This window comes from Meles meles, chromosome 21 (genome assembly GCF_922984935.1).
Source record: "Meles meles chromosome 21, mMelMel3.1 paternal haplotype, whole genome shotgun sequence".
In the NCBI taxonomy this organism is placed as follows: domain Eukaryota; kingdom Metazoa; phylum Chordata; class Mammalia; order Carnivora; family Mustelidae; genus Meles; species Meles meles.
The window spans coordinates 11,609,936-11,637,051 of record NC_060086.1 but is presented as its reverse complement, the minus strand read 5'-3'; the positions used below and the strand labels follow the sequence as shown (position 1 = coordinate 11,637,051).

The following is a 27,116-nucleotide window of genomic DNA, read 5'->3' as shown; positions in this document are numbered from 1 at the left end:
AACTGTGCGTTTTCACGATGTAGCAATAAAAAAATAGCATGTCCTTTACGCTCCGCTGTGAGATTTTATTGAATAAAGCAGCCAAGGAATCAGACGGTTCGGTGATGCTGAGCAGGTAGACGGTGGGCGCTCAGCAGCGAGGACACAGCCACTCAGCTGCGGACAGCAAGTCATCAGAGGATGACAGATCGCTGCTACAGCAGAAACCCGCAGTGCCCACCCGGAGACCACCTGACAGGCGTCAACACCCAGGACGGCGCCCCCAAGCCGCACTCACACCTCCCGGTCACACCTCCACCATTCCTGGCAAACGCAGAGACCGTCAGCCCCCTCCAGTGCAGGAGGGGACCCCACAGGAAACCTCCTTCTAGGTAGCCTCTGCTGACAAGCCCAACCCTGCAAGGCGGGGTCAAACGCACACCTGACCCCTCCTGATGGGAGTTCCGGGGAAGGCCGGAGTCTGTCCGTTTTTGTCCCCAAATGAGCAGAGGCCAGCTTGGGCTCTGATGGCCTCCAGGCAACGTGTCTGGTTGCAGGAAGCACACCTGAGGCTTCCCCAGATGTGGCCGACATCACATAGGCAGCAGCAGAGAAGGGGCGCCTGGCTGGCTCAGCTGATGCTGCCTGCGACTCTCGATCTCGGGGTTGTGGGTTCGAGCCCCATGCTGGATGGAGAGATCACTTAAAAACAAAATCTTTAAAAAAAAAAAAAAAAAAAGAAAGGGAAGCTGCAGGATGGGAGGTGCTTTCCTACTGGTCCCGGGTGGGGAGGGCTCCTGCCCTGGCGTGTAGGGCTTGGGGCTGCGGCCGGCACACCCCATGTTCCACAGCCCCTCCTGGCTGATCACAGAGGGAGCAGCCCCCAATCCCATGGCAGGGACGGCTGGCTAGGGGTAGATGTCAGCAAGTTCTGCACGGACAACTTCTGCCAGGACCGCCAAGGGCTTGTGCCCACCCAGGAGAAAGACACCCCTCCCCAGGCTTTCCTTCCAAGCTGCCAACTCTTAACTTTTGAAATTAAACCGTCCCAGAACATCCCAGAACAGGGCAAAGCGGCCCTGAGTGAGCCCCACAGCCATTTTCGTCCGGAGGTAGGGGGGTCTGTGCCCTGGGGTTTCATGGGCTTGGCTTCCCCGCAGCAGCATTCCTGGGGGCCTCCGGGTTCCCTTTCTTGAAAGGCGGGAGGCAGAGTGGGGACGGACAGGTGGGAAAGGCAGGAGTGAAGTGGCCCCCAGCCCACTCCGTGGCCCTCCTTGCAGACAGGGACCCGTGCAGGAGCACCCACAAAGCTTCACATTTCTGGGCTGGTTCAGCCAGTGCCTCTGAGGTGGCCGTGACCTCCGGCCAGTTCCCTCCAGGATCCACATTCAAGAATGGCTCAGACGGGAAGGCTCACGTATCCACCTTGATCCTTAACACCTGCGTGAAACCTGCTTCAGGTGAGGCGGGAGGTGCCCTCAGCAGCAGACAGGGCCATGGGCCTCGTGTGGGGCTCCGGCCACCCTCGAGGGCGTGCTGGGGAGCCCCGGCTCCCCACTCCAGTCAGTGGTTGTCTCCTGGGACCTGCTCCTGAGGGCTCTGGTGGCATTGGCCCGGATGGTGATGTGATCCCAGCCCCCCTGGAAGGAGAGAGCCTCGTCACCCATGGCTGTCAGGGGTCAAGGGGAGAGACCATGCTTCCAGACTGCAGGAGATCAAGGACCCCTGATAGGCTCTGTCTGGGGCCTCCCGCCCACCCTGACAGCAGGTTCCAGAGCGTGCAGTGTGACCACGCCACCCCGGGCCAGGTAAGCCACCCCACATAGGCCTTACCCCAATGCCGTAGTCCCAGCCCTGCCCCATGGGCTCTCGAGGCTGCACGCCTGTGCGGTGGCACACGGTTCCGCGGCTCATGCTATGGCTCCCCGGGACCTTGTTGGCGATAATCCAGACCTGAAACACAGACCCAGAGAGGCTCCCGCCCCCAGCTCCAGTGGGACTGTGGGGATGGTGCAGGGAGACCAGAGCAGAAACCCCGAGCACCCCAAACCCCCAGAGCGTCCACCTTCGGCCCCCGGCCCCCCAACCCTGAGCACCCAGACCTGGTCCAAGGGCCCCACAGATACTCGGCACACGTTGTTGGACACGTGCTCCCAGCTGGAGCCCTGCGGGTAGCTGGGCGTCACCCCCTGGCGGTACCACAGATTCCCTGGAGAGAGAAGGGCCCAGAGTGTTGGGACCCCGTTTGGGGTCTGGCTACGGAGACAACGGAAGAGGTCCCCACACTTCCTGGGGCTCCTGCCGGCCCAGGAAGAGAGAGAAGCCGGGGCCGGGGCCAACTCTACCCTCCCCACACTGGACTCGGCCTGAGCCTCATAATCGTCCCGCTGTGCTGGGCTGGCGGCGTCATGCTCTCTCTACGCATGAGAAACGGAGGACAAGGAATTCTTTGGACAGATACAGAGAACAGGGTCTGGACTCAAAGCCCTGGTGCCAGTCCCAACTCTGCCCTTTCCCTCGCTTTGCTCGTGGTGACAATAGCTGCAAAGCAAGAAAGGGAACTGGCGACAGCCCTGAGGCACGGGCAGGTGACCTCTGCCAGCCCCACGCTGCCCGGGGGGCTCCCACGCCACGGGCCCCAGGCCGAGCCAGCACCCCCCACCCGGCACAGCTCGGGACAGGGACTTGTTCCGAGGCTGACGGCCTGTCATGGTGGCTTACAAAGCTTTTGTGTCGGGGCCCTGGTGCTGGCGAGGGTTGCGTCCCACTGGGGTGCCCAGGGAAGCCCTCGTCTCTGCTGGTGGCTTCCCCTGAGGCTCAGAGACAACTTGCCATTTTCGTCCAAGGCGTACACCGCCGTCTGCCCCACGGACACCTGCTTCAGTCTCTGCTTGGGAGGAGACGGGATGTGGTACCAGCAGTCCCCTGCGGCACAAGGTGGGACTTAGGGTGCAGCTGGGCGACACCACACCCGCCACCCCTTGTGCTCGTGGTCCACGTGGCCTCCCCTGCAGCTCGCAGGCTCGAGGCCGGTTTGGCCGGGCTCTGTTCCCAGGCCAGCCAGGCCACACGCATGTGACAGGGCCCGGTGTGAGCTGAGGGCCAAGCAGAGCAAACCCCCAACACCCCACCTCGCCCAGGGCCCTCAGAGGCCGTGGCGGGAGATGGTGGGGTCCAGTAGCACGCTCTCGGAACGGGGACACCAAGGTGCTCAGCTTGGCACGGGGTAGACAGCCTGTCTCGGGGCCGCCAGGCACCACTACCGCACAAGTCTCCTGTCCCCATAAGGAGGGACAAGCCAGCACCCAACCGAGCGCCCCGGTGCCAGACACTGTCTGGACATCCGACACCCCGGCAAGAACAAGCCGGCATGGCCTGCAGCTCTGGAAGGTTCCATGAGTGGGCAGTAGGCTAGGTAGGGCCACCCCAAGAGGGCATCCCAAAGGGCAGGACATGCAAAGTGCCCACAGGCAGCAATACCCTGGGCTGGAGGCTGGGGCTGGTGCCGGGCGGCTGCAAGAGACTGCCCCATCGCAGGGATGACCACCCTCAGTCAGTCTCAGCAGGAGGGGGTGAGGCCTCTGGGGAGTGTCCTCGCTTGGCCCCAGGGCCTGGTCCACAGGCAGCACTCACTCCACGAGGAGACCTGTCTTCCTTCCCCGCTGGAAGCAGAGGCACATGCAGCCTCGCTCTGACCAGCCCCGGCGCCCCTTGTCCCTACTTGCAACCGGCAGGGGGATCCTCCTGGAGGGGCGGCACTCACCAGCCGGTTGTGTGGGGGACACAGAGCCCCGGTAGAAGGCGGAGCCATCCCTGGCCACGGCCCACACCTGGTGGCAGCCCCCGATGGAGATGGAAGTGAAGGGCTGGTCCGTGCCCACGTGCAGCCAGGAGGAGCCCTGGGGATGGGAGCCAAGGGGGACAGTGAGGGCTGCCGGGGCCCAGCCTCTGCCCCTGCCCCTGCGCAAGGTCCCAGAAGCTGGCGGCTCCGCACACCAACCTCACCCTCAGCAACAACTGCCCACACAACCTAGTGACCCCCTCAGGCCTCATCTAGTATCCTCCGGTCCCAGGGACTGTCCTGGGCAGGCCCCGGGAGGCCTGAGCCCAGCGGGACCACAGTCCAGAGTTCTCTTTCGGGAAGAATCTGCCAGAACCTCAGGAGGGCCTGGGGCCTGGCAGGTGGGCAGGCCCAGCGGCCCCCGGAGGCAGGGTGCTCACCGCGGGGTTGAGCTCCGACACGCCCAGGCGACACAGCACGTCCCCCTTGTCACTGACGGCCCAGAGGGCGATGTGCCCACTCCTGTCGGCACCTGGGCTCTCTGGGATGATAGACACGTCCCCAAGGGCAATAGGGGCCACCTCCAGCCAGGGCCCACTGGTCACCAGCTTACATTTTCTGCACAGTGGAAGAGAGCAGAGCCTGGGGGTCTGATGCTTTGGCACGCCCCCTGCTAGAGATGTGCAGGCGGGCAGCAGGCCACCCTTTGGCCCACATGGCCTCTGCGGGCCCCCCTTCCTGATGGGCAGGAATGAGAGGCCTGGAGAGGAGGCCGCACCCCACCCCCAGCCAGGCCTCCCATCCTGACCTGCCTGTCCTGCTCGGAGCCGAGCCTGCCAGTGACATTTCTCTTATTTGTTCTTGCAAACAAACTTCAGAAACCAGAGAGCGTTGGGAGCCCAAGGGCATTTCCTGGGCTGACATTTACTTTGATTCTCTTTCCCTCTGCTTTTCTTCCACGGGGACTGGCGGAGGAGGGCCCCGAAGGAAGGGCAGGCCCACAAGCCCCGTTACTGTGTCACTCCGGTCTTTACCTGGCCCAGCACCTTCTCCTGACAAAATCCTTCATGGTTTTGTACCCATGATACGAGCTGCAAGAGAAAGAAGCTGAAATCAAGACCACTTTGTGGAAGTTTCCAGAAAGGGACCGTGTCCGCACACACATTTTTTCCACTCATTAGGGGCAGAGCCTCCGTATGAGCCAGAGTGGGCTCCACAGGCAGCAGGGATCACGAGGTCTGCCTGGCCAGGGTCTCGGGCGCAGGTCTCCCCGGGGTCAGGGTCTCCAGGAGCCAGGATGTGGAGGCTGCCGGACCAGGGGTTCTAGCTAGGGGGCTCTGAGCCCTCCCCACCACTGGGCCCATCAGAGCCCTTCTGGGGAACAGCTGAGATGAGGCCAAGACAAGGGGAGGGTCAAGTGCAAGAGGCTTGGCTGTGGCTGGAGGGGATGCCTATGGGCTCACCCGTCCCAGACACTCGCCGCACCCCAGGCCTGGGCCTGCTCAGAGGCCCTGGCTCGGGCTCCCACAGCTCTGGATTTCCACGTGGATATGACTTGTGTACCGTGAAGGGCCTACTGCCCACCAGGGCCTCCCTGCTTTGTAGACCTGTCACCCACTTGTCCTTTTGCTTCTCAGGATGGCGATGGCCTCATTCCACACTTTGTTCAAGCTGCTTCTTCACCCGACACCTCCCTCCAGCCACCCCCGCCCATCACCCTGGGCCTGGCCCGAAGCTCCCCAGAAGCCCCCAGAACCCTCCCCCAGGGCAACAGGGACACGGCGGGGCACCGCGGCTGTCCTCCCTAAGCCTGCCGCTGAGCTCTAGGTGTGGCAGGCATGCTGACCTGAGCTCATCTCTCGGGCTGGCTCCAAACCCTGCTGGCAGCCGAGGTGGGCGTACAGGAGTCTGCTCCTCGGCTGCACCCCGGTGCCTGCGGGGGCCAGAGCGCCCCGGGACAGCAGGGCAGGTGAGGGCCCCTCCTCGCGCGGAGAGACACTTACGCAGGGAAGTCACTGGCATACTGCCACCCCTCCTGGTCCGTGCCCCCGGGAACGCTGAAATCCACAGACCAGTCAGAAACCTGGAGGAGAGGAAGGTCAGCCGGGGCGGCCCACAGTGCCAACCCCTGCCCCGCAGCCCGGAGCTCACCCAGGTCCACTGCAGGGACGGGGGCTTCGTGCCGGCCTTGGTGCACTCGTGCAGCCCCGAGGCATCACTCCACATGTACCGGTCCGTGGGCAGACCCCTGTGGCGGACAATAAGGGTAGTTGGGTGACTTGGAAGAGGAGAGACCGGCCAGCACCAGCTGGCGACGGACAAGACATGAGCACCTAGGACACCTGCATCTCCAAGGGGGTGAGGGGCAAAACCAGAACTGCCCCGGGGTGGGGACAGCAACCTGCTGACCTCCCGTCACATGGCAGCCCGGGTGGTACCTGTGGCCAGGCCACCCGCCCAAGAGCTGAGAGCCTGCCTCTGTCCCTCTTACAGGTTGCTACGCCCCCAGAAGATGCTGAAGCCCCATCCCCGGTACCCGTGAGTGTGACCTTACTCGGAAAGGTCTTTGCAGGTAATCGAGTCAGAATGGGGTCCTTAGGGTGTGCCCTAAACCAATACGACAGTGTCCTTGCTGAGTTCCAATTTCCCGAAGAGGAAGAGTGATGTGAAGACGGGAGGGACATTACCCCAAACCAAGGGACAGCTGAGGCCTCCAGGAGAGAGGCTGGGAGCGGACTGTCCCTCACAGCCCCCGGACAAACGTGGCCCCGCCCACGCCTCGATTCCAGCTCCCCAGCCTCCAGGACAGGGAGAGAATGAACATCCACTGTTTAGTCTGCCTAGTGTGTGGTGCTTGCTGACAGCAGCCCAGGCGACCTGGACACTCACAGAGCGACAGGCCCCCCCCCACGGTGGTGTCAGGCAGGTGGCCACGGGGCTTGGGTGGCAGGAGCCGTGGCCCTCGGTGTGCACGCTCTGCAGGGACCAGAGAGCACGTGGTGGCCCTGACCCTCTTCCGAGGGACTGAGGAGGAAGCGGGGAGCTACACACAACCCACATCGAGGTCTCTGGGATGTACTTTGGCATTGTGTACCAACTGCCTCAGCAAAGCTCAAACCCTGACTTACTGGGGGTGAACAGAGAAACCCACAAATATTTACACACCAGGAAATCCTTCAAGCCGCGGGGGTAACACTGAAAGGTCACGAGTGATCTCCCCATCCCAGATGGAGCGGAGCTCCGATGAGCTGGATCCCCCTCGAGGACCCGATAGTGAAGCCACCACAGACCACCTTTGTGTTCCTGTCCTGAGCTTGGTGGCCTGGGCTGGACAGGCCCCCAGCCGGCGCCCGAGCCGCTCACCTGCTGGAGTAGCCTGTGACGGGGTTCCAGCGCTGGTTCTCGTAGATGTAGACACATTTCACGTCTGACTGCGTGTAGATGTTCCTGGTGCTGCTGGCCAGGCCTGGGGGGAGAAGAGGCTGCCGGCTGGGGATTCAGGCTTCCGTCTGAAGCCCTGAAGGCCGCAGAGGGTAGTTGGGGAGGGCCGGGAGAGAGGGGTTCATGGGCCTGGCTTGGGGTTCTTGCTGTGTGATTATTCTGGGGTTGTAGACCCTCCTTGAGAAGACCCACCAGCTCCTTCCTTATTACCACTCATGTAACGTCCACCAGCCTCAATCTCCTCATTTGTAAAGTGAGGACAAACTTAATTCCTGCCTCATGAGGAAATGAGGAAGATGTGCAGTTCCCATGGTCTTAGTGGACCACAGCTTGTTCTCTAGGACTGGCTGTCCCTCACTGTAGGGCATGTGGGCTGTGGCTTGGAACATTCCACTCGAGAGTCTGTTTCTGCCTGCATTTCCAAGGAGACACAGGACCTTGCTTCCCAGAACTTAGGGAACCAACAGGGTTCAGCAAGGTCTCATCCCAGAAGGCATGACCCAGGGCTTAGAATTCAGGCCTGGGAATCAGGAGAGCCAGGTCAGGTGCTATCCCAATGTGCCCTGAGGCATCATCTGTGAAATGACGGGCTGGACACAGTGGAGGCTCCGGCAGCTGCCTTTCTAGAACCTGCAAGGCCCCTAGCTCAGCTGTAGGTGCCCAGGAAGGCACGTTGGAGACCAAGCCTGGTCTCTGGGCTCTCACACCTCGAGGGTTGGCTCTGGGACCATCCTCTGTGGAGGCTGGCTGTGGTGAAGGTCACCTGTCAGCCTGCTGTCAGCCAAGAGTGAACACTGGGCCAGTGGCTCCAGAGTGGGGCAGGGAAGCCAGGCAGGATTAGAGAAGGGACTGGCCTGAGAAGGCTGTGGGCAGGGCTCGGGGAGCTGTTCCTGCCCTCCTCTGCATCCAGGCCATTCTCACCTTGGAAGCAGCCTCCGCCGTAGCCGCCAGTGTAGACCCAGGCCGTGTGGTCGTAGCCGATGCCCCACACCACACCCCGGCTGTTGGCCTCCACCACCCGCAGGTGGCCTCCCACCTGCCGCCAGAACCTGGAGCGAGCGGAGAGAGGTCACAGAGATGCCGCACACCGTGCCGGCCTTACACCTGCTTCCGGCTCCGTGGCCTCCCTCGAACATCCGACTTTGACTTCTCTTCGGGTTCCGAATGGTGGACTTTATTGAGGACGATGGCACCTGCCTGGCTTCCCATCTGGCAGTGATTGGAGCTAATACGGACCAGAGTGGGTGCAGGAGACTCAGGGTTGGTGGGCGGGGGCACCGAGCCAGCAGCCTGTTCCACATGGCCTCTGGGATTCTGGGCCTGGCACGTGGGAGCAGAAGGCAGGGCCGTCCAATCTGGCTGAACCACGACTTGGGCCAGCACCCTGTGGGGTGATAGCATGGCCTCCCAGGGGAACAGGTGCAGGCTGCCACCTGGGTCACCCTCCCGTGTGCCCAGGTCCTGCTCACTGTCTGCGGAGGTCATCTGACTTGTCCATCTGGGTGCTGGGCACCCAGAGCCTCAAGTCTCACCTATGTTCCCCCTCATCCTCAGGGGGCTCAGAGAAACCTAGGGGAAACCCTGGGTCAAGTTGGGAGCATTGTGTCCCCTCCTGGGTCCCTATTTGCCCACCCTGAATGCCAGATGCCCCAGAACAGCACTCCCAGCACCTGCTACGGGCGACCTGGTTCTACCCCCTGCCACCTACAGAGCCTCCTCCCACCTCCCCCCATTCATGGCACCTGCTCAGGGGCACCTATGTGCCTGAGCCCTGCCAGGCTTCTGGCCCCCCTGGGGTCCTCCACCAGGCCTGGGAAGACTCAGACCCTGGGAAGCAGCTGGCCATTCCTGTGGGAACCTTCTAGAACATCCCTTCTAGAAGCACAGCTCTGGCGGTCCTGAGCTAGTCCAGCGCACAGCTGACTCACATCTGGTCGCAGGGCAGCCTGTGCTCAGAGGCTTCCAGGTCTGGGCTAGGGTCGCTCACGAAGATGTCCCCCTTGCAGGTGATGGACCAGATGGCCTGCAGGGAGGGGCGGCCGTGGACCTTCCGGCTCTCACAGCAGGACAGGTTGAGCAGGGCAAGCTGGTGCGGGGAGAGGGCCGGTCAGCGCTGGAAAGGCGGCCGGCGGCAGGCCGAGTCCAGGCAGCCCCAGGACCTCTGCCCTTGGAGCCCGGCCCGTTGGTCACGTGCGCTCACCCAGTCATTCATGTCCTGCTCGGTGGCGGCAGCCAGGCGCACAGGCCACCTCTGCCGGGTCCTCTCAGGCGTGTAGAGGGCGAAGGAGTGCTTAGTCTCATTGAGCACGGGGACCAACACTGTCACCTCGTTGAGGAACACATGGAGGTACTGTTTACAGAGGACGGAGGGCAGGCTGTCACCAGGCCAGAGGGGGACCTGGGGGGCTGGAGGCACGGTGGGCCTCTGGGTGGTACCGCAGTAGAGGGACAGGGAAGGTCTGGGGTCCCCCTGGCTCCAGAAAGCCAGTCCTAGGGGTCCGAGGGGCCTATGGGTTCGAGAGGGCTCCGGGACCAAGCGTGCTCGGTAGGGAAACCTCGTTCGTGAGCAAGTGCCTTAGTGACATTCTTGACATCGACGAGACCACTCGAGAACCCAACTGACCAGGTTTGAAGCCCAGCGGGAAGGGCAGAGGGGCTTTAACCCCCCGAGCCGACAGCCCAGCGACTGTCCGCGGCTCTGTGAGGAGGAGGCCGGTGGAGGCTGCGCAGGGGCCTCCACGCACCGGCGGGCCACCAACCGCACCTGCTGTCCCCACGGGCTAGCGCTGGCCCCCCCTCCCCTGGGAGCCCCCCACGCACCTTCTTCTCCTCGTGGACCACATAGTAGATGAAGAGGATGCTGTCCCGAGCCCCATCGAGCCCCGTGAACTGCTCCAGGGCCACGCGGACGTCCACCCACTTGTGGGGCTTCCAGTCACACCACCACTGCAGGGCCCCCGTCTTCACCCACACCGACTGCGGCACAGACCCCAAGAGCACGGGACACAGTCACAGGCAGGCCCCCGGGGCCCCAGACTCCGGCCCCATGCGCACCCACCTCCCTAACTTCCCCCTAATGACCAAGGTGGCACACACACACGACAGGTGCCAGGCCCCCAAGCCAGCGGTGTCTCCGCACACCCTCCTAATTCTCAAACACCTTGTGGGCTCAGCACTGCCACCCCATGCTCTAGATGGTGAATCTGAGGCTTGGGGATGGGGGGGGGGGTCTGTGCCTGACCCAATGTCACCCTCTAGATGGTGAATCTGAGGCTTGGGGATGGGGGGGGTCTGTGCCTGACCCAATGTCACCCTCTAGATGGTGAATCTGAGGCTTGGGGATTGGGGGGGGGGGTCTGTGCCTGACCCAATGTCACCTAAGGAGTCGGTGCCAAAGCTGGGGCCCACACCTGGCCTGCCTGTGTCTGGAGGCCCAACAGTTTGGGGCCACCGAGATGCTTCTGCACCAGCAGCCGAGGCCCAGGGAGCCATGTTTCCAGTGTAACTTCGGCCTCCCAACCTGACTGTGGGTGTCCAGGGCTCTGCCTGAGGGGCTCCAGGCCAGCCCTCAACCCTGTTCTCACTCATCTCAATCAACACCACACCATCTTGGCTCTTGGGGTCCCTTCTGGCAGGAAGGGGAGGATAGCACTCCCCTCCCCACGCCTCCCACTGAGGCTGGTATCTGGGGCCCCAGGGCCGAAGCTGTGCCTGGAGCATGATGGGGACCGAGTTCTTCAGGATGAGTAGACTCAGGTCTTCATCCCTGAATCTACAGGGCCTGGAAGGGACAGCTTCACCTCCAAGCTGGGTCAATAGAGGAACGGACGCGTCTGTCTCTTCCACCTCCCCTTCGGGACTGTATACTGTAGGCGCTCAGTGGTGCTAGCTGAACGCCAGTGCCTCCGGGCGCTGCCCACCTGCTCTACGGCCTGCTCGTAGTGCCGGAAGTGCTCCAGCTCCCGCTTGGTCCTTTCCGTGAGCTGCTGGAAGATCTGCTTCCGCCAGGCGGCTGTCTGGGCCGGCATGATGGACAAGGAGAGCGTCTGCACCGATGGGGACAGGCCTGCAGGCCAGCAGAGCCTCAGGGCAAGGTGCCCGGCCCGCCCACAGATGGGCAGCAGGCCAGGGCTCTTTCCTCTGCTTCCCCCGCCACAAGGAGCACCCTCGGGGGTGCTGGGCCCCCAGACACTTGCGCTTACCCGACTGGACGGTGAACCACTTGAGTACGGCGTGGGCCTCAACGGCACAGCCTCCTCCTGAAACCCAGGCCCACAGAGGGTGGTCATCAGCCCCATAGGGCTCCTCCAAACCCAGTGGGAGGAGCCCCAGCGAGGAGAGGCCGACGGTCTCTGGGAAGCCAGCAGCCGAGTGGCCGGGTGCTCTCTTGGGCTCCTTCAGGTCAATATTGGTCCAGGGCAGTTCGGCTGGGCTGGAGGCCAGGCCAGGGCAAGGCTCAGGCCCAGAAGTCTGAGTGGCGGGGCCAGGGACCTCCACGGCACGCTCTGTGGTCCTGCCAGTGCCTGGGCCTGAGGCCGAGCTATCCCCGGAGTTCCTGGGACCATCCACAGACTCTTCAGGAACAGGCTGGTCAGGCCCCGGTCTGTCGGCTTCCAAAGAGGCATCCGTGTCGCTCAGTGCACAGGACTCACCACTGCCCCTTACCTCGTCGCCAAAGAAGCAGCCAGCACTGGGGACAAAAGGAGCAGACCCGTGACCCCTCGAGGGAAGGACACACGCTGTGACCCCGGACAACCCACAGCCATGCCGTGTCACACACACAGGGACAGCTACCTCCAAGGAAGTTGAAACACCCAGGTCGCAGCCCAGGCCGATCACATCATTTATCTGGGGCTGGAAACCTGGTGGTATTATTATTTTCTTAACGTGGCATAACACATATGATATAATGTTTTACCACCTCAAACGATGTGGCATTAAACACACCCAGACTCACTCTCTCTGCCTGCCTCTCTGCCTACTTGTATCTCTCTCTGTCAAATAAATAAATAAAATCTTAAAAAAAAACAAAAAACAAAAACACACCCAGAAGCTTCCGCAATGACCACCACCACCTCGTTCCAGAACTTTGTCGTTACCCTCACGTGGAAACCCTGTCACCATTAAGGAGCAGCTCTCCATACCCACCCCCACCCCCACTTCCCCACCTACTAATCTGGTTGGCGTCCCTATGGATTTGCCTCTTCAGGACACTGCATATAAATGGCATCGAGTAATACGCAGTCTCTTGTGACTGGCTTCACTTGCTTCGCATGATGAGGTCAAGGTTCGCCCCCCGTGTAGCGGGGATCAGTACATCCTTTCCTTGCCGAAGAATATTCTGCTGTACGGATATGCCATGTTTTATTCATTCATCTACACATGGACATCTGGGTTGTTTGTACTTTTTGGCTACTGCGCATAACGTCTTTACAAACATTCGTATACGAATTTCTGTTCCGACATCGGTTTTCCATTCTTCTGGGTATAGATCTAGGGGGATGAGTGCTGGGTCACAGCGTTGCTCTATCTTTGCCCTTTTTAAACTGAGTTGTCTTCTTGGTGCTGGCTGTAAGAGCTCTTTATACAGTCTAGATACTGGACCCTTGTCAAATACGGGTTTCACAAATATTTCCTCCCATTCCGTGAATTGTCTTGTCCTTTTCCCGATGGCGTCCTTTGATGCAAAAAAGTTTTAATTTTGATGAGATTCCAATGTCGCTAGCTACTTTTCCCTTCATTTCCGCTGCTTCTGATGTTGTATTTAAGAAGCCATTGCCAGGGGCGCCTGGGTGGCTCAGTGGGTTAAAGCCTCTGCCTTGAGCTCAGGTCATGATCTCGGGGTCCTGGGATGGAGCCCCGCATCTGGCTCTCTGCTCAGTGGAGAGCCTGTTTCCCCCTCTCTCTCTGCCTGCCTCTCTGCCTACTTGTGATCTCTGTCAAATAAACAAATAAAATATTAAAAAAAAAAAAGAAGTCATTGCCAAGAGTAAGGTTTGGCGTCAGTAATTTTGGAAACTTCTCGGCTGATTCCAATATGTGAGTACTACCAGCTGAGAGCCTAAACCCTCGGGTTAATGAGGAAAGGCCAGCCCAGCCAGGTCCCCTGGGCGTTCAGTGCAACAGAGTGAAAACCACCATGCTGGGGGAGCGAAGGGATGTGGACTGGGGTCTGGGGGGGCCCATGCTACTGTGGAGCGCTGTCCCAAGGGCCCTTGAGCCACTGGACTGGGCAGGTAAGCACTGCGGGCTTTCACGGTACAGAGCTCAGGCATTTGCCAACCGCCCCCCACCGAGACGCTAAGTCATCTGCCTGCAGTTAACGCCCGTGGGCAGAGCCGGGACTCATCCACACTCTCGACACACACAGCTCTCAAGGCGTGGTCCTCAGAGCTGTACCAGTGGGCACACCTGGGACCGTGCAAACAACGCAAAATCTACTGAATGCAAAATTCTACGGAAACAGCAACTCTGGGGCCGGGGCCTGGACGTTGGTGCGGGGACAAGCCTTCTTGGTGCTTCTGGTGCACGGCCAAGTTTGAGGTTCCTATTCTAGACTAGAGAGACCCTCTGTCTTCTCTGCTTTCGTTTGACATACGGGCCTTGGTATCCACCTCACTGAGAAGGCTTTTCTCTCCCAGACCTTGAGACCTCAGAACCAGTGGGCCAGCACTGTTCAGGGATGACCCCCGGAGCCAACATGGACAGATGTCCCACCTTCACCCACCTGCCACCTCCTCCCTGCCCCCAGCCCGCTCCCAGAGGCCACCCTCGGGCCAAGCCCCCGCACCATGCACAGGGAGGAAGAGACCTCACAGGGTCTGGCTCTTGTGGGCCAACCTGGTCTCTCCCTGCCTAGAACAAGGCCCAGTGCCCCACTGCGAGGCCAACTCGCAGTCTCCCCCAGATGCTGCCCACTGAGGCCACCGATGGCCCTTCCCGACCTGTGTCCTCCGTGCCCTAGTGCCCCTGGGATCACCTGAGGAGACTTGAAGAGCTACCAGAGTGGGATCGGTCACTCTCTCGGCTGGCGACAATGGCCTTCCATGTCTTCCCGCTGAGCTCACTCTGGGTGACACCCTGACGGAAGTACACGGCCCGGTCCTCACAGCCAATGCCCCAAACCTAGCACACAGAGAGGCACACTGGGTCAGAGGCCAGCACAGACCTGAAGGATCCCTGGGTGTCCCTTTGGGGGTGTGGGGGAGAGCACCCCAAGGCTGGAGGACGTCTGCAGATGCAGGCCGGTGTCCCCCCCATACATGCAGTTGGGGGTGTGTGTGTGCACCACGGGTGTTACGGCTGGGAGGGCTGAGGGCGGCAGGACGCGGGTCAGTGTACGGGTCAGATGCAGGGAACAGAGACTGGAGAGGACTGGGGGAGGGCACAGCACCAAGCTCAGGAGAAGCGGGGACCAGGCAGACCCTTCTGGGCTGACAGAGCCCAGAGGAGGTGGCAGGGCCATTGGGCACTATGCTGGGACAGAGTCTGCCTGTGTCCCCATCTCCTGTGTAGCCTCCGGTGGGAAAAAATCCGCTCCCCAAGTGAACCCAGAGAACGGTCGGGGTCTTTTTAAAGATGCAAGATAGCCTCCTTGATCCTGACTTCATTTTCTGTGAGAAAGGTGGCTGGGTGGGCCACCTGCCCTCTGCCTTTGGGCGCTGAGGAAGGAAGGTATGCTGCGCAGCTGATGGGCCCTGGCCTGTGGGGGGTGCCTAAAGGGCCATGGCCTGCCCAGGGCGGTCCCGGGTGGCCTTGCTGGAAGGGCTGCGGTGTCTCCATCATTTGGCGGTGGCAGGCTGGCCTCCGTCCTCAGTGCCCGGGCGCACCAGCCAGCACCCATCTTGCCCCTGGCTGCTGTGTACCCTGCCAACTCGGGTGGGTGGGGGGACCAGGTGGGGGTACAGAAAAAGCCAGCACCCCCAGAAAGAGCTTCTAGGGCAGTAGTGCCTTGGGGAAGGAGTCGCCTTCCCACAGGCAGTCTGAAAAGCAGCCAAACCTCATCTCTGAGGCCGCCACGCTGTACAAAGATACAGGTGACATTCAAGAGATGCCGTGTCTATAAAACTGGGAAGATCAGTTTCATTCTTTACTTCCTGAGCTGATTTGGTCCAAATAATGCTCAACAAAACCCTTCGGGTCTCGGGGGTGTGTGCCCCCCGTCTGGACTCCCCACTACCGTGCTGAGCATCTTGGGGGAGGGGACTGGGACGAGCCAGTCCTTGCAGGCTGGGAGCCCAAGGAGCAGCTGGGGCACCCCTCCAACCCCACGCTGGAGTGGGGCCTGGCTGGCGGGGGCAGCGGAAGGCCCCACTCTGAGACCTTTACTGGGGGTGAGCTGCTGACCCCGGTGGTCGGGTCCATGGTTCAGGGTCCCGTGCACACCTGGTCGTTCAGCCCCACGTTCACCATCATCATGTCTCCGACCATCTCAATCCAGCTGGTGCCACAGGGATTGTGCGAGTTGACGCCTCTTCGAAACCACACCTGGGAAAGTCAGAAATCAACAGGCCCCCGTGGAGGGTCACTGAAACAGAAGATGGTTTTCAAAGGCTCTGGAAGAACAAATGGATGATTTGGTCTTTCGGTTCAGGCCACGAAGGAGCACAGCACATCACTGAGAAAGGAGATATGATCTAGGTCCCTCTTCCCCACATTCCTGCTGCATCTCCCTCTGGGCTTGGCACTGTCCTACACCGCTGAGGGTCACCTGCCCACAGCCATACCTATCCTCATGGCTTCCTGTCTCTTCTCTGGCAGAGGGCACTGCCCCTCCAGGAGACAAGGCTGCCTGAATCTTTCTAGAATGTTCTACCAATTTAGCACCTCTTGGCACCCGGCAGGAGCAGCAGGTAATCAGCTGTCTGACTGCACACAGAGCCAGGAGGTGGGCAATGTCTGCATCTCCACTGCAGACACTGACCTTGTGAGCTTGGTGAGTGACATCTCTCCCCCATGGTCCTCTATGCAGTCCCCATCTTAGCCTGATGCTTGGAAAATGCCATTTGGTCCCCTCAAGCTTGCCTCTATGTAAGATAATGGCCTTGGGGCGCCTGGGTGGCTCAGTGGGTTAAGCCTCTGCCTTCGGCTTAGGTCGTAATCTCAGGGTCCTGGGATCGAGTCCCACATTGGGCTCTCTGCTCAACGGGGAGCCTGCTTTCCCCTCTCTCTCTCTGCCTGCCTCTCTGCCTACTGTCTGTCAAATAAATAAATAAAATCTTAAAAAAAAAAAAAGATAATGGCCTTAACGACATTTTTAGAAAAACCATTTTTTTCTAAACTTATGACATAAACTACCTATTTTGGATATTTTTTTATATGTGAAATATATGAAAATAGCTTTATGAAATAGTCTCTTCAAGCCTTCTTTTGGGGGCACCTGGCTGGGCACTGGAACCTGCAATTCTTGATCTTGGGGTCATGAGTTTGAGCCCCGTGTTATGTGCAGAGATTACTTAAAAAAAGAAAAAGATAAAAGGCCTGATATTTTTTCATGTTGACTTATAAAAATACACACAATCCAACCAAATTTCCCTCAAGCCCACATGTGGCCCCATGGCTGACTCCCCCACCCCCGCCCCTGCTGTGCTCCCCACAACTGTCCTCATCCCCTCTGGATGGCCACGTGAACAAAACCCCAGCAGTTCTGAGACTGAGAGGATCACACGTTACAGTTCCTGAGGCGGGATGCAGGAGGTGACCAGTTAAATGAGAAACCCTCAAATCCCTTTTATAACAATTTCTAGACTGCCTAAAACGTCTCCTTGACCCAAAGAAGGTTTGCACAAACATTTGTCTGAAGACTGAGCAAACAGCTCAGGTAAATACGACGTTCTGCTCACTGAACGCGTTGCTCTGAGAGAGGCTACGGACTTGTGGGAGGTGGATGGCTTCAGGTGACCTGAACTGTGGGCTCAGGGACCTTCTGCATGGACAGAGACTCAGATGTGTGGGGGAATCCATCCCCCGGGCATGCTATGGGATGCCCGAGAGGGAAGGTTAAAGAGACCATGGAAACAACCTGAAATCTGCTTATTTTATTGGACTTTCTTTGTTGACGTAAAAATGACAAGCCCTGGATAGCAGCAAAGGGACAGACAGTTAGTGGAGCGTTTCAGAAAGTTGGCATCTGACTCTGAAATGTCACTGCCTACTGTGATAAATAGAGTTGTTTCACATTTGGTATAGGGTGCGGGCATGCGGTGATCACCAAGGCCTTCAAGCCCAGAAAATGGACAGTGTTTGCTTGGATTTGTCCTACGGGGTTGAAACCACACTTGCAAGAACAAAAAAAACCACACCGCCCTCAACGTTGAGCCCTGAGTCTGATTCTTACAAGGGTCAGTGATTCCTTTCAAGAATAAAAAACAAAGGAAGTAAAGAAATTCAACAAAGCCCTTGGCCCGAGCTCCCAGGGACCCCATCTTACTTTCCGGTCCTTGGTGATAGCCCAGACCACGCTGACTCCCACGGAGACGTGTACGATCCCGTTTTCAGAGGCGGGAGGCTCCACTATGGACCAGGAACTTCCTACCCGGCCCCAGAAGAAAGAGCGGGCGGCCCCCATCAGCAGGAGCGCTGGGGAGAAGCTGGGCGTCCCCTGCCTCTCCCTGTATGGGGCGTAGGGCTGCCCACCTTTGGGATTGTTCCTGTTGATTCCTTCCCGGACCAAGGCCTGCCCCTCCCAGAGCGTGACCCACAGGAGGTCGTGGGGCCCACAGCTGATCTGCACCGCCTCCCCTGGGGTGTCCACGTGGGACCACGATGAGCCTTCAGGGTTGGGGTGGCTGACGTCCTCTCTGTACCACACCTGGATGGTGAAGAAACCCACAGCAGGGTCATATAGGGTCTGGCCAGGGCTCCGGATCAGGAGAGCTGCCCAATGCTGGCTGTGTTTGCATCAGTGTACATCTGAGCCAGGCATAGGGTCTTAGGGGCCAGGTGGCCTTGACTGTCCAGACTTGCTCTTCCTGCCCTCACTGCCATCAGGAGCCTCATGACAGATTAGATGCCCCCTGCCTCTGCCGAAAATACACAACCCTGGATTTCAGCCACCCTGGGAGACAAACCCCTTTGGATCAACTGCTTGCAAGAACCCCTTCCTCGTTCACCGAGGGCCTCAGTGAGACCTCTGGCCCCAGCTTGGTGTCCTGTGCCCCCCAGTGGTGACATACTCTCAGTACACCATCTCCAGGGAAGTTGGGGTCCTTGGGGGTTAGATGGGAAACCCCCAAACCCCTTTCGTACAAATGTTTAAAACGTCCACTTCTGTTCCCCCCTTAACCTGAAAGCAATGAATATAATAAAATATTAAGACTGAGCCACCAGATCATGTTGTCCAAACTGTCTCATGTCATCTGGAGGGGGCTATACCCTGGCGCAGGAGGGAGGGGGACCCCCTCCCAGCCTGTCTTCACACAGGGGACCACAGCTTCCTTCACCTCACCCTTACAGCCCACACTGCAGAACCTGGGCAGCCTCCCTCTGGTGGTTAGGGGGGCCCCTTCTCTTTAGCTCCCCCTGGAGCTCAGGGCCCTAATCATACCTCTCAAGGTCCCCAGGAGTGGCGTGGGGGCGGCACTGGCCAACAGCCAGCATGCAATGACCGCACACACTGCTCTCACACCCCTGCTCTCCCCTCTCTGCATCCAGGGTGGGCCCACCATGGAGGCTTTGTTCCAGGCCGGCTCCCCACCATCCTTCAGCATGGCTCGGAGAAAACCCACAACTGTGGTTTGACCGAAGCCCACGCCAAACAGGACCCAGAGGTAAGCCTGATCAAAACCTACTGTGTCTATTCTGAAGCCAACCAGAGAATTTGGATGAATTTGTGGTCAAATGTACTGGACAGATGAAATCTGCTCTAACACCACAGCTAAAGTGTTCGGTCACCCGCAGGCAGGACCACCTATGTTGTTCCTACCATCAGGGGCTGGCTTTGCTCCTTAGTTCATGAACTCCCCGACAGAAGAATCTCTCCTCTCTCAATATCCACCCACCCACCCACCCACTGACCTCCCCCTCACCCATCACCCATCCACCCACCCGTCGCCCATCCATCCACCCACCCACCTACCCATCGCCCAGCCATCTACCTACTCACCCATCCAGCCAGCCATCTACCCACCCATCCACTTACTCATCCAACACCCATCTGTCCACCTGTCCATTCACCTAGCCATATGTACATCCCTCCCCCCATCCACAATACCACTGGAGACTGCTGTGTGGAAGTCACAAGAAGGGAATAGGCAGGGATCTCGGAATCTGTCTGAGGAGAAACTGTTAATGGCATCTGAGCTCAGGGTGGGCACTGATCAGTGCTCTGGGAGCTCAGAGAAGGGACACGCCAGGCCTAGGCATGGGGTGGGATGTCAGAGGTTTCTGGGAGGAGGAGGCCCACAGGACAGCAGAATTCACAGGAGGGGTTATTGTGGGGACCCCACTAACATGCCGCCTCGCCTGCCCAGGGTAGTATCCGTTGTAAGGACAGGAGGTGAGGAGGGCAGCCCTCCACCCCTCTTCCCCCTCTGGCAGGACACCTGAAGACCAGTCTCTCCTGGCCTGCCTGTGGCCAGCCTCCCTCAGCCACCTCCCATGCTAGGCACAGGGGGACACAGGCCTTACCTTTCCTTGAAGAGACACAGCCCACACGGACAGGCGGCCCACAGGCTCGTCTGTGATTTCCCATCCCCCCACAGAGAGGTCATTGAAGGGGTCAGGCAGTTGCTCAGGGTCATCCTTTGAAGGGATCTGAAACGAGGTGTGTGGCGGAGGCCGTCAGTTCCTATGGGCACCTGGCCAGTAGATGGCACTGTTCCCCTCCCAGTGGACACCTGGGAGGCTACCCCTCCCTCCCACCTCCCAGAACACTGCCTTGTTCTCCAGCTGGGCCCACAGCTGCCTGACTTCATAGAGAAGGCAACATTAGGACAAAGAGCTCCTAGCCCTGGGTCCCCTCTGCCCTGTCCTCCCTCTGTCCGCCACCAGGCCTGGGCCGCTATCCCCGAGGGGTCACTGTTGCTCCAGCCTGGAAGACAGATGTACACATGCAAGGTCTCAGCTCTCTGCCTTGCGGTGGCCCCTCTAGAAGGGGGCCGATCCCAGAACCTGGTCCTGTAGTGTAAGGCCTCCATGATGTTGGCTGTTCCCGTGCTCTCTGGGGCGACCCTCCCAGCAGCGGGATGGCTGCCCCACCCCGGGGCCCCACCCTGGCGCAGACCTTGGCCCAGGCGTCCCGGGACCTGTATCTCCTATACCGAATCCACCGGCGCCGCCGCACGCAAGAATTCCACTTCTTGTCTCTCGTGTAGGTGGCCGGGAAGTCAATGGCATACGTCCACCCCTGAAATACCGCGTGGGGGTGGGGGTTGGGGTGGAGGGGGGCTCTGTAAGGCTCCTGGGGAAGGACAGAGCCAGGGCAGGCGGTGAGCAGGGTGCAAGACAGGCAGGGAGACAGTGGTACCGCCCCAAGCGCCCAGAGTCACCTGCCCCGAGCAGCAAGCAGGGGCATGCAGGGTGCTGGCGGAGCTGGGGCGCTAGGGACAGCACCGGGGGATGGATCCAGCCCAGAGCACCCCTTCCCCACAAGGGAGCCCCAGTGGGAACCGGATTCACCTACCCCTTTCTCGGTGGGTTCCCCTCCGAAGTTCTCATCCACATACCAGTCTGACTCCCACTCCCAGTGCCGTGAGGGCAGCGCCACCCCGTCCAGCGGCCGGTGCTGGAGCCCGCTCACGTCACTCCACTGCCAGCGGTCACTTGGCAGGAACTTCTCACAGAAGCCGCCCACGGGGTTCCAGCGCTGAGGACCGAGAAGCCGAGACAGGCCTGAGGCCTGCGGCCAAGGGGCCCTTCCTGCTGGGCTCCAGGATGGAGAGTGGGCAGAGGGTCTGCCCAGAGCTCAGGGATCAGAGCCTCCTCAGGCTCGTCACCAAGAGCCAGGGCTTGGGCACCGCCGCCAAGGGCAGAAAACCAGCTGCAGGACAGAGCCTGAGGGGCAGGCAGTAGAGGTCAAGGTCCTGCTCTAGGCTCCTGGAAACCACCGGCAGCCCACCCTTGTGCGGACCCGGCCAGCCTGCCTTTATAAAGACCCAAGGAAGGCTCTGGCCCCAAAGACCCTGAACACTATACAACCTGGACCTCAAGCGGAATGAAGGACATGAACGTCTGGGGCGGGGCAATTTCCTTCCCAGAGAACCGACCCAACGCAGCCCCCCCAAACACACGTGACCCCACCTGATTCTCATAGGCCTCCTCCCGGCGGCGGATGGGAACGTCGCTGGCGCACACGTAAACATAGACCTGGTTGTCACAGGCGATGGCCCAGCAGCACTGCGTGGTGGCGCTGACGCGCTTGAACTCCAGCTGGCTGTCCTTGCACAGCTCCCAGTACTGCCCAGCCGTGGAGAGCGTGTACACCTTCCCCAAGAGATCCACAGCCCACAGCACCGAGCTGGGCATGGCCACAGCAGCCGAGGGAGAGCCAGAGGCAGGAGGCCGGGGGGGGGCAGTGTCCGCGGCCAGCTCCCGGTGTCCAGAGTCTGGGGCACGTTTCCTTCTCCGTTCTCGCCTTCCCTCTAATCATGGGCATTGTTTTCAAATGCACAAAAATGTACAGAGGAAAAAAAAAATTTGTAATGTTCCAAGCACCTACCTCCCCAAATTTAATGGGTATCACTATTTGGTAACATTTCCTATCTTTTTTGTCAAAGAATAAAGAATAACAGAATAAAGGAAATAAAGGAATAAAGGAAACATTGAGGATTTAGTTCAGTCCTGTGCCCATCGCTGCCTTCCTGGGAGGCCTCTGCCCCATAGTTAGCAGTCCCCTCATTTACGCTGGTCCCACGGTGACAATCCTATACGGGTCTGGCACCCCGGCCAGGTCCTGTGGGAGCCCTGTAGCTGCATGGCAGGGATGGGGGGGGGGTCCTGTCTTCGACTTCCTTGGGTGACCACCTCCCTCGCTACCCCTCCCCACCTGCTATCCTCCACTCCTGCTCCTTTTTCTGTCCTTTTCCTTTTTGCTCTGTGAGGCTTGGCAAGGCCACTGGTAAATTCTATCACTGGCCACGCCCACACCTCCACTGCTGACTTGTGCTTGGTGCTCCCCCGGGGCCTGATTCCTGGAGCCTGACTTCGGGTACAGTCAAGCCTCCTACCAAGGCAGGGCCACAAGTTCAGAATCTCAGCAGCAAAACAGAACAGCTGAAGGACAGACAGTGGCCTGGGGGTGGGGAGCAGTGAGAAGCGCTGCCTGACACTGCCCTAGGGCCAGGAAGGAGGGAAGAGCTACTTGGAGACAGACTGTGGCAGAACGGGTGCCTCGAGGCTGCTGGGCCAGGCTGTTCAACTCCTGCGGCCACCCAAGGCTGTGGGCGCTTGGGACAGCAGGACGGAGGCGACGTGGCGGAGAATAAGAGGGACTGCTGCAGGCACATAGGCTCTTCTGGAACAAAGCGTTTCTTACAAACACCCAGAAGAGTGCTGGATGGGGAGGAAAGAACAAAGGGACGAGGAAGAAGGGAAGCAGAAGGAACAGGAGCCAGGCTTTGGGAGACATCCCAGAACCCTGACCTCTCTGCCCTAGCACCTAGGCCTGGTCAAATACACAGGAAGTCACAACACCGGCCTTCTGGAGTCATTTGAAAACCGGTACCTGCAGCCAGATGGAAGAGCTGGTGTGGTGACCCCAAGACACCCGTTCGCTCCTGCCTGGCCAAGCCTGGGGGCTCCGCTCTCCCCATCTGGCATCTACATGGTGGACCGTTGGCATCTAGGTCTGGGCTCCATCCCTTTCTGGCGCCAACTAACCTCTCTACACCTCGATTTCTTAATCTGTTAAAGGCAGAAATGAATACGGACCTACTTATGAAGTTGTAAGAATGATGTGAGGTAGGGGCGCCTGGGTGGCTCAGTGGGTTAAAGCCTCTGCCTTCGGCTCAGGTCATGATCCCAGGGTCCTGGGATCGAGCCCCGCATTGGGCTCTCTGCTCAGCAGGGAGCCTGCTTCCCCCCCTCTCTCTGCCTGCCTCTCTGCCTACTTGTGATCTCTATCTGATAAATAAATAAAATCTTAAAAAAAAAAAAAAGAATGAAGTGAGGTAATGCAGGTATGGAGCCTAGGATAATGCTGGGTACCCAGCAAGAACTCTGAGTGTTACCGGGGTTGTTTCACTACTTGGCACCTGCTCTTAACAAACTACCACTGATCTCCTATCCCTTAGAAAACAGAAAAAAATCAAATCCTCTCTTCAGCCTGAGTCTTCAACCTCTTCATTTCCAAAGCACCTAACAGGGCTCTGCATGTAGTGGGTGGTCACCCAGAGTGGATGGATAATCACTACCGCCTCCATCCACCGCACGGCCAACTCCTTGGGCTCAGATGGAAATACTGCCCCAGGGAAGCTGAATGTCATCGATGACTTAAGGCTTAAAGTAAGGTCATGATAGGTGGATAGGTATGGGATAAAACAAGTATAGTCAAAGATCCACAGCAGAATTTAAGTGGTGGGCCTAAGTGTACTTGGGCGACATGGTAGGCTTATAATTCTTTAAACTTGTCCATGTGTTTGCATATCCTCATCACAAGCTGTTGGGGGGGAAAGGAAGAATTTGGGGGTGAAGGGAATTGGCTCCTGTGATGTCATGTGACTATAAATCCACTCTTCAAAGCTATCTCTCAGGTCAGAGTTCACCATACAAGAAACCAATGAAGTCAGGCTATCTCTAGGTTGAGTTCAATGAACAGTGACTTTCGCTTACTTGGTACACTTTCCTTCAGAGAAATGACTAAGCACTAATTTCCATATAGACATAACTGAATCTTCCAAGCAGCTAATTGCAGATAAAGGACAGGATGGGGGTTATGTCTGCAAACTCCCTTCAGAGTGGACAGACAGGCACCGTCACTTCTCAGCTAAAGATGACAGGGGTGAACATTCTAGGCCAGCCTCACCCCCCTTCTTGCCAGGATGCCACCCCAGCTCCCCATATGCCACTTCCTGGCTGTGGGTGACCAGTCCAGGGACACTGGGTCACTAGGTCAGAGGACTCTTGAAAGGGAGTTTGAGCATTAAGTCCCACGATTCTGGGATCCTGGGATTTCCTTGTTTTGTAGAGCTAGGGTGAACACTTCCCAAGAAAGCAATCTTGGGTTCATGGAGAACTTCTATACAATGAATTCCCGCTGGAGCTTCAGTCAGTCCACGAAGAAGTCACCTGTTCACCACTGTCAGAACCATCTGCCTTTCTGCAGGGGTTTACTAACAGATCCCTTCAGAGACCAAAAAGTACTCAAGAGAAGGTGAGGATAGAGGGACTAGGACCAGGGTATGGCAGAGGGAGGGACACAGGGACCAAGGGAGCTCCCGAAGTATCTATTCCCCCGTGTCTGCCTTAGGGCTCCTTCCTGAAAGGTTTCCTGTTGGTTTTTCTATCACGTCCTGGCACTCCCACCCCTTGAGCAAACAGAGCCCTGACTTCTGACGGTCGCTTACTGTCTGCCACTTGCGGGGGCTGTTGGAAAGCGACATCAGGGTCCAAAGACGCGGGAGAAAAGGGCAGGACATGCCCCGTAGTCGAGTCCTTCCCGAAGCAGGGTCCACCGGCCGCACTGGGCAGGAGATGCCCCGAGCCGGCAACCTGGGGATGAACCCCACCCCATCCCACCCCGCATCATCGAGGGCGGATCAGCCTGGTTTCATTCCGGTTCCGTGCACTTGGGCGACAGGTGGGGCCCCTGCCCGGCCACCAGTGGCATAGTCCGAGCGCCCGGCCCTCACCATCTGCCCGTGCTAATCCCACAAGCAGATTTGCTCCTACCGCTGCCTAGGGGAGGGACAAACGGGCTCCCCGCCGCCCGATCCTCTAAACCCGCAGGCTCCAAAAACCCGCTCCCCAAGTCACTCCAGCGCCAAGGCTGGAGCGGGGGCGTCACCGGGCGTTCCGAGGGACCGCGACTGCGCCCCGCAGGGTGTGCAGGAAATCGCACGAGCACAGCCTCTTCCCACCAACGCAGCGGCGGGGAGAGGAGGATCCCCTGCCTTCCGCCGCCCCAACCTGTCCCGAGAGGCGGGGGCGCCCATCCCACCGCACTCACCTGGGAGGGCGCCCGGCGGGCGGGGTCGCGGCGATCGCTCTTCCGCGGCCGGGCTAGCGGGTCGGCCCTCCCCCGGCTACGGGGACTAGCGGGCGGGCAGGAAGCGGCCGGGAGCCCCGCGCCCATTGGCCGGCCTCGCCGTGACGCAAGGCCGGGAGCACGCGATTGGCTGAGGCGCTCTGCATCACGGGCCCGCCCGGGGGTCGCGCGCCCACCCACTTCCGGGGGTGCCTTTGAGGAGGCGCAGGGGCTGGCTGGTGTGGTGTGCTGTGGTTTGCGCACGCTGCCGGGAGCCCAGCGGACTCGCAGACCACCGACGCCTCCAGAACCTCCCAGAGACCCCCTGCCGCCCCCCAGAACCCGGCCCGTCGTCCCTTCAGAACCCGGCCCGTCGTCCCTTCAGAACCCGGCCGTCGTACCTCAGAACCCGGCCGGTCGTCCCTTCAGGACCCGGCGGTTGTACCTCAGAACCCGGCCCGTCGTCCCTTCAGGACCCGCCCGCCAGCCTTGGGTTCTCAGGACGTAAGGCGAGGAGAAGACGGCCGGGAGGGGCCCGGGGAGGCGGCACTGTGGTGACCGGAGGCGGGAGGAGGCGAGCCGGCGGATGCAGGTGGACAGGTGTCTAGGTGGTCCCCCTTCTAACTGACGTGTCGCCCTCGAGCGCACAGACCGAAAGCTTTAACCTTCTTGGGAGAATTCCTCCAAATTTGTGCTCTGCGAGGACGGCATGGTGTGGCGGTAACAGGAGCAGGTTGTCACCAGACACCAGACCTGCTGGTGCCTGGATCTTGGGCTTCCAGCTTCCAGAGCTTCGAGGGATCTGTGTTTGTGGTTTCAGCCCCCCAGTCTGTGGGGTTTTTGTTATAGCAGCCCCAGCGGACTAAGACCCACGGCAGCACAGAGGAAAATTAGGGTATATTTATTAGCAGGAGGACAGGTGGCTGCCAGACAGCAGAAGCATTAGTCTGGAGGTAGAGGGACCTGTACGCTGTTCTGCCAATGACAGTTTGTAGCCATTTCTCCTATCTGGCCTCAGTGTCCACGTTAAAAGAAGTGTTGAGTTAGGGGTGCTCCGTGGTCCTTGCAGAGCTCCTGTGCTGTGACGGAATTTAATACCAGTTTCCCTGTCAGACTCAGAGCCTGACGCAGTGGAACTTCTGGGGACCCACAGTCCTCCCCCTGCCTCCACCCCCACCCCCAGTCCTTTCAGTCTTTGCAGAGCCGACGACTCTCTTCAGTTGTCAGGAGGCCTGCATTTTTCTGCCCTCACCAAAGCTTATTCCCATTTCTGCACTTTTGTTTTAACCTTCGTTTCTTGTTTCTCGTCTATCCTCCTTGCCACTTCTCTTCTGGGCCAGACACAGTAGGTTCATATCTCTGCTCCATCACTTGCTATATAAGTCACTCACCTCTGAGCCTGTGTCCTCATCAGTAAAATGGGAACAACACCACCTTTGTCTTTGGGCTGGAGGGAGGACGAAATGAGAAAGCATGTGTAAAGCGCTTACAAGCACTCACATATTACTAGTATTGTTACTATAGTCTCTGCATATTTGGATACAAGGCACTTGGCCATTTGCACCAAGTCTTAAGAGTTTTAGAAGCAGTAGTGGGTTCAGCAGCATTCCAGGTGGTTGATAGAGGTCTGCTTTCAGGATGATAAACATTACTGTATCCATCTCTCATATTTGGGTCAGGGGGGAATAGTTGGATAGATGATGACAGGCTGAGCGGTCTGGATTTCCCCAACACTTGCCTGTCAGCTACAGGAGAGAGCTCAGGCTTTCCAAATGGCTGGCTCTTCCTCACCAT

At 59.1% G+C, this 27,116-nt stretch overlaps 2 protein-coding genes across 2 annotated transcripts; both read right to left on the bottom strand.

The window, feature by feature from the left end:
* Positions 1 to 44: 44 nt before the first annotated feature.
* Positions 45 to 25,442, bottom strand: TECPR1 (tectonin beta-propeller repeat containing 1). The gene is made up of 25 exons (XM_045992981.1): positions 25,305 to 25,442; positions 21,440 to 21,780; positions 20,823 to 21,005; positions 20,424 to 20,546; positions 19,829 to 19,954; positions 17,837 to 18,011; positions 17,631 to 17,731; positions 15,587 to 15,688; positions 14,181 to 14,326; positions 11,404 to 11,891; positions 11,122 to 11,267; positions 10,022 to 10,177; positions 9,402 to 9,551; positions 9,130 to 9,287; positions 8,123 to 8,250; positions 7,124 to 7,226; positions 5,912 to 6,008; positions 5,764 to 5,843; positions 4,795 to 4,851; positions 4,201 to 4,378; positions 3,743 to 3,878; positions 2,812 to 2,904; positions 2,082 to 2,188; positions 1,813 to 1,932; positions 45 to 1,619 (listed from the first exon to the last, which is right to left on the bottom strand). The coding sequence occupies exons 2-25, from the start codon at positions 21,662 to 21,664 to the stop codon at positions 1,458 to 1,460; spliced, it is 3,540 nt and encodes a 1,179-aa protein (XP_045848937.1). The 5' UTR covers positions 21,665 to 21,780; positions 25,305 to 25,442; the 3' UTR covers positions 45 to 1,457.
* On the bottom strand, positions 25,108 to 27,116 carry LOC123934162. Its single transcript, XM_045994158.1, has 4 exons — positions 27,061 to 27,116; positions 25,776 to 25,980; positions 25,305 to 25,664; positions 25,108 to 25,164 (listed from the first exon to the last, which is right to left on the bottom strand). Exons 1-4 carry the CDS (start codon positions 27,114 to 27,116, stop codon positions 25,108 to 25,110), a joined length of 678 nt encoding a protein of 225 aa, XP_045850114.1.